Raw genomic sequence first — 6,929 nt, 5'->3', positions numbered from 1 at the left:
TATTGTGGCTAATGAACAAAGGTGTGGTCATAGTTTGTAGATCCCTAAGAAAATGTTCAAAGGTGAGGGGTATGATATGTGTGTGTGCGTGCGTTGATACACATTTTTCTTTGAAGTAAACCTGGGTGCTCATGTGCACACACACAGAATCATTATTAGGTGATCTTTCCTGTCACAAGTAAACTTGAGAGAAAGTGGGAGAGGATAAGAATGAAAAGAATGAATATTTGGATTAGCGTGAAAGTTAAAGTATGTAAAAATTTGGACACAAAGATTTAAGATAGAACAAATCGCCTTAAGGGTTCAGTTTTTCTAGGTTAGTACCTGCAAGTCGGCATGGCTCATGGCAGGGGAGATTTTCTGTACCAGCTCTTGGGGCTGAACAACTCCAAAGTGACTTCAGATTCCATTGTCTACTTGAAGTAGAGCACCAACACGGTACATCCTTATCCAAGAGAATATAAATGAATAAAATCCAAGGCTGATTTCACTTCCCTTGAACAAAGTGTTATTGGATAAATGTCTGGATTAGATTTTTGTTGTGGTTGCAAGAAATGACCATGCTGCTCCCTTAAAACAAATCAATTTATTTTCTGATAGTCCTGGAAGTCAGAAGACTGAAATAGGTCCCCCTGGGCTAAAATCACTCTGTCTGCAGAGAAGACTTCACTCTGGAGGTCTGGGGAGAATAGGTTTGCTTGCCTATTCCTGCTTTAGAGCCACCTGTACTCTAGGCTCAAGTCCCCTCCCTTTATCTTCAAAGCCAGCAAAATAGCATCTCAAAATCTCTCTCTGACTCCAAGACTTCTGCCTTCCTCTTCCACAATTGGGGGACCCTTGTGATTTATGGAGCCCAGCTGCATAATCAGAATAACTTTATCCTAGGGTCAGCTGATTACCAATGTTAATCCCATTTGCAACCTTAATTCTCCCTTGCCATGACATAAGACATAACCAAAGATTCTGAAGATTAAGATGTGGAAATATTTGGGGGACATTATTCTGACTACTAAAGTGTTTTTCAGAGGTATATTTGATGTCAACTCAGGGGCCCTTCTTTGGAGAATCAAACACAGTTTATTTCAGACTCTAGGGTGAGTACTGAGTCTTTTCTCTCCAAACCACACATGAAGAGGATCACATGGTTTATTTACTAAAATCACCCTAAAGCTATAAATGGTAAAGTAAACCATCAACTAAACAAATTCAGTATCATCTCAAAGTTAAGGTAAAGTGCAAGGAGGTTAAAACTCTGGAAAGCAGGTAAATTCATGAGAAAGAGGATTAAAAAAAAAAAAATGGATTCACTTGACTTCTAATCTGGTCTCCCAGGAACAGGGTATCAGAAGGAAAAGTTTCCTTTCTGTCCAGACCAGTGCCGCAGGGGAAATGAAGTGCTCTGAGGTGGGAGTAACAATGGAAACAGTGCCTAATGAGCAGACACAGGGAGCTGTAAATATCTCCTTTGCTGCAGAGCTTCAGCATGAGAAACCTTGGACTGGCCTGGACATGGTTATTTTTGGGTTCTTAAGTCTGGCTGGGGGACCCATGCCGCATTGCTTCCTGCTGTCCTGTCTGGGAACAGAGCTCCAGTCTCCAGCATCAACCATCCAGGGAGGAATTCAGACCTCCACATGGAGACTTTCATCTTAGAGACTACACCCAGGTGAGTCTGAGAGCTCAGCAGGTATTTCAGGAAAGGAGCACAGAGAATGGAAACTGAGAACTTTGACCTGAGGTCACCTGAGACTAGATAGACTCATTTATAATTAATTTATGTAATGTGTTCAAAAGAAAAATGTGCATAGGACCCAGCAATACAGGCATCATTGTTGATGACACGTGGTGGGAACGGAAGTCCAGTTGGATGAGACAGGGGAAGGGAATGGGGGACCTAAAGTGGTTCCAGTGAAATTAGAACATATCCGAGGAGTTTTGCAGCTAAGGGGAGCAGGAAATCAGAGTATTTGGCTTGGAGCATGTGTGGTGAACTGTTTAGGATGTGGTGGTTTTGAACATGTCCTGTGTTTATAGAAAGACCCAGACCCATGCAGGTAGCTTTTCCCTTGAGACAGCAGTTCCTGAGATACACATTTCTCAGAACCTTCTCTCACCCTGAGTATTCACATGAAAAATTGTGTTTAATATGCAACAAGGGGTATACTAACTAGCTTTACTTTGTAATACTTCATTACCAAAAAGTGTGTAAACCATGGAGACATTTGTGAAATGCAGAGAAAACTCACCCAAATCTGTTCAATGGTGAAAATAACTCATTTACTCACAGGAAGGAACTGTGCTGTAAGCTTCCTACGTGTAGTGACCAATGCTGTATCCACCCTAGGAGGATAAATTTGGCACTTAAAATCATTCGGAAAAGTCTTTTATTATTTCATCTTTAAAAATCCCCTTCTATTGTCCTACATTGTGTACTACAGTGTGTATTTTCTGTTGTAAATTGCAGGTTTATTCCCTTTGCACATTGCTCTAGAGGGAATTCAATCAGTAAAATGTCTGACATCATAAAAAGACCACTCCTTTCTTGTTTAGATACACTGTTATTTTTCTGTTTTGTTAATTATTCTGGGCAGCAAGGGCATGTGGACAGGGGCTGGAATGCTGCCAGAACCAGGGAAGCTTTCTGCTCATCACAGTCTCTCAGGAATCCTCTGAGTTTATTAGATCTCTTTTACCCCTTGTGTCCATTTCTTTCCTGTGTTTTATAACCTTTTTTTTTTTTTAAAGATTTTATTTATTTATTTGACAGAGAGAGACACAGGGAGAGAGGGAACACAAGCAGGGGGAGTGGCAGAGGGAGAAGCAGGCTTCCCGCGGAGCAGGGAGCCCGATGCGGGGCTCGATGCCAGGACCCTGGGATCATGACCTGAGCCGAAGGCAGACGCTTAATGACTGAGCCACCCAGGCGTCCCTGAACCTCTTTTTTATGTTTATTAAATAAAGGACACAGTGTGATCATATTAAAATGAAGCCATGTGTTTCTATGTCCCTGGGGGCTTACTAACTAGAATTTAAGTACCATTTACACATTCCTCAGGGTGAAAGTAATCTGATGTTGACAGCTTGCCTTGTACCATTTCTTTCAACATTATTGTGGCTGAGAGCGAGAAAAGCATGATAGTAACACAGTGCCAGGAGGTCAGAGTGCAGTGTGTGTGTGTGTGTGTGTGTGTGTGCGTGTGTGTGTGTGTGAGTGTGTGATGTGGGGCATGAGGAGTCCTCCGGGCAATGGTACCAGAGTTCATGTAGTCCAGGATGTGACCCTAAATGACAGAATATTAACCAACAGATGGAAATAAGGAAGAGATCTATCTCTATTCACAGAATACCGTGGAACAGAATGAATAAGAGCAAAGAACACCACATGAAGGAAGGACTCCCTGTGTCTTGAAGTCCCATCAGTGGCAGGAAAGCCACCTTGCTCCTCAACATTCTCTGCCACCACTTGTCATCACTCTCCCTCTTGCTCATTGCCTCACCACACTGACTTCATTTTGAGATTTGCGTATCTGAAGTAAGTGCCATCTGCAGGGCCTTTGCTCTGTTTTCCCTGCAGGGCACCCACCTCCCCCAGATATCCTCCTGCCTCCTGCTTAGTCTTTCTGGAAGCCTCTGTTAAAATGTCACCTTCTTTGCAGGTCCTCCTGAATTCCTATTAAAACATAGCCCCCTCCCCATCCACTCCGTTTTATTCCTACCTTTTTTTTTCCTTCATAGCACCTGTCGCTGTCTAACATTATATATTATAGTATATTTTATTTTATCATATATATTCTTTCTCCATCATTGGATTGTATGGACTTTTTTTTCCCTCCATGTTTTTATTTAAATTCCACTTAGTTAACATACAGTGCAATATTAGTTTTAGGTGTAGAACTTAGGGATTCAACACTTCCATACAATACCTGGTGCTCATCACCTAAGTGCCCTCCTTCATCCCCATCATCTAATTCCCGCATCCCCCATCCACCTCCCTCTGGCAACCCTCAGTTTGTTCTCTATAGAAAGGAGTCTGTTTCCTGGTTTACCTCGGTTTTTTTCTCCCACTCTGTTTAGTATCTTAAATTCCATATATGAGTGAAATCCTATGGTAATTGTCTTTCTCTGACTTATTTCACTTAGCATAATACACTCTAGCTCCATCCAGGTCACTGCAAATGACAAAAATTCATTTCTTTTGATGGCTGAGTAATATTCTATTATATATATATACACCACATCTTCTTTATCCACTCATCAGTCAGTGGACATTTGGGCTCTCTCCATAGTCTGGCTGTTGTTCACAATGCTGCTATAAACATTAGGGTTATTGTACCCCTTCAAATTAGTATTTCTCTATCATTTGGGTAAATACCTAATAGTGCAACCTACAGCATGGGAGAAGATATTTGCAAGTGACATATCTCATAAAGAATTAGTATCCAAAATCTATCAAGAACTTACCAAACTCAACACCTCCCAAAAGTAAACCAGTTAAGAAATGGGCAGAAGAATAGACATTTTTCCAAAGAAGACATACAGGTGGCTACCAGACACATGAAAAGATGCTCAACATCACGCATCATCAGGGAAATACACATCAAAACTACAATGAGATATCACCTCGCACCAGTCATAATAGCTAAAATTAACAACACAGGAAGCAACAGGGGTTGTCCAGGATGTGGAGAAAGGGGAACCCTCTTGCATTATTTGCTGGAATGTAAACTAGTGTAGCCACTCTGGAAAACAGTATGGAAGTTGTGCAAAATGATAAAAATAGAGCTACCCTACAACCCAGCAAATGCACTACCAGGTATTTACCCAAAGGATATATGGACTTTTGTATCATAGAACCCTATGGTCTTTGTCTAGAAGATGTCAGTTCTCAACATATATTCCTCAAATGCAGGAAAGCATTTCTCATTAAAACTGTAAAACCTGGGGCACCTGGGTGGTTCAGCTGGTTAAGCGACTGCCTTCAGCTCAGGTCATGATCCTGGAGTCCCAGGATCGAGCCCTACATCGGGCTCCCTGCTCAGCGGGGAGTCTGCTTCTCCCTCTGACCCTCCCCCCTCTCATGCTCTCTCTTTCTCATTCTCTCTCTCAAATAAATAAATAAAATCTTTAAAAAAACAAACAAACTGTAAAACCTGCCCTCAAAAAGGCTGAATGGACAGGAATTCCTAATCAGAGATGTCAGGTAACTTCCCTTAAATGGGATCAGATCTATACAAAAAATATATATTTCTTTCTTGATTGCAAAATATAAATTGTAGCACGTCAGTCTGCTAATAATGCCCATTTGCCACTCATGAAAACTACAATGCAGTATCACCTCACACCCGTCAGAATGGCTAAAATCAACAACACAAGAAACAAGAGGTGTTTGCGGGGATGTGGAAAAAGGGAACAGTCTTGCCCTGTTGGTGGGAATGCAAACAGGTATAGCAATCTGGAAAACAGCATGGAGTTTCCTAAAAAAGTTAAAAATAGAACTGCCCTGTGATCCAGCAATTGCCCTGCTAGGTATGTACCCAAAGAATACAAAATACTAATTCAAATGGATACATGCACAGAATGTTTTTAGCTGCATTATTTACAATAGCCAAAATATGGAAACAGCACAGGTGTCTGTCAATAGATGAATGGAGAAAGAAGATGTGGTGTGTGTGTGTGTATCTGTATCTATCTATATATATTGTATAACTCATTCATAAAACAAAATGAAATCTTGCCATTTGCAATGACATGGATGAAGCTAGAGAGTATTGGACTAAGAGAAATAAGTCAATCAGAGAAAGACAATTGCCCTATGATTTCACCCATGTGTGGAATTTAAGAAACAAAACAAATAACCATAGGGGGAAAAAACAGAGAAAAAGAGACAAACCAAGAAACAGACTCTTAACTACAGAGAACACCCTCTGGTTACCAGAGGGGAGGTGGTGGGTGGGGATGGATGAAATGGGGGATGGGGATTAGGGAGGGCACTTGTGATGAGCACCAAGTGTTGTATGAAAGTGTTGAATCACTATATTGTCCACTTGAAACAAATATTACACTGTAGGTTAACTGACATTTAAAGGAAAACTTTAAAAGAAGAAAAAAAGTAATAAATAAATGAAGCCCATATAATTCAACACTTTCATGCTCTTTTTTTTTTCTTTCCTTGTAGTCACCTCCACCACATGGAAGCAGACAATGACACAGGAAGTTCAGAGTTTCTTCTTCTGGGATTATCAGAGGAACCAGAATTACAGCCCATCATATTTGGGCTTTTGCTCTCCATGTACCTGTTAACTGTGCTTGGGAACCTGCTCATCGTCCTGGCCGTCAGCTCAGACTCCCATCTCCACACCCCCATGTACTTCTTCCTCGCCAGCCTGTCTTTTGCAGACATCTGCTTCGCCTCCACCACCATCCCCAAGATGCTGTGGAACATCTGGACTCAGAGCCAAGTCATCACTTACGCAGGCTGCCTCACACAGATGTACTTTTTCATCATCTTTGGAGACTGGGATGACTTTCTCCTGACTGTGATGGCCTATGACCACTTCGTGGCCATCTGTCACCCCCTGCACTACACGATCATCATGAACCCTCGGTTCTGTGGACTGCTGGTTCTGGTGTCCTGGGTCATCAGTGTTCTCAATTCCTTGTTACAGAGTTTAATGGTGTTGCGGCTGTCCTTCCGTACAAAGGTGGAAATCCCCCATTTTTTCTGTGAACTCAAACAAGTAGTTGGGCAGGCTTATTCTGATACCTTTCTTAATGACATGGTGATGAATTTCGGAATTGTGCTGCTTGGTGGCGCTCCCCTGGCTGGGATTCTTTATTCCTACTCTAAGATAGTTTCCTCCATACTTGGGATCTCATCAGCTTAGGGCAAGTATAAAGCATTTTCCACCTGTGCATCTCACCTCTCGGTT

General features: G+C 41.8%; 1 protein-coding gene across 1 annotated transcript; it reads left to right on the top strand.

Annotated features, from left to right (window-relative positions):
* Positions 1–336: 336 nt before the first annotated feature.
* Positions 337–6,807, top strand: LOC116629522 (olfactory receptor 7A17-like; the record flags this gene model as incomplete). The annotated part of the gene is made up of 2 exons (XM_032399788.1): positions 337–422; positions 6,176–6,807. Coding segments are annotated over exons 1-2 (718 nt in total), but the record flags the coding sequence as incomplete, so codon positions are not given.
* Between the last annotated feature and the right edge of the window lie 122 nt (positions 6,808–6,929).

This window comes from Phoca vitulina, unplaced genomic scaffold, assembly GCF_004348235.1.
Source record: "Phoca vitulina isolate PV1807 unplaced genomic scaffold, GSC_HSeal_1.0 scaffold1237, whole genome shotgun sequence".
In the NCBI taxonomy this organism is placed as follows: Eukaryota; Metazoa; Chordata; class Mammalia; order Carnivora; family Phocidae; genus Phoca; species Phoca vitulina.
The sequence above is the reverse complement of the archived record's forward strand: the minus strand, read 5'-3'. Positions and strand labels throughout refer to the sequence as shown.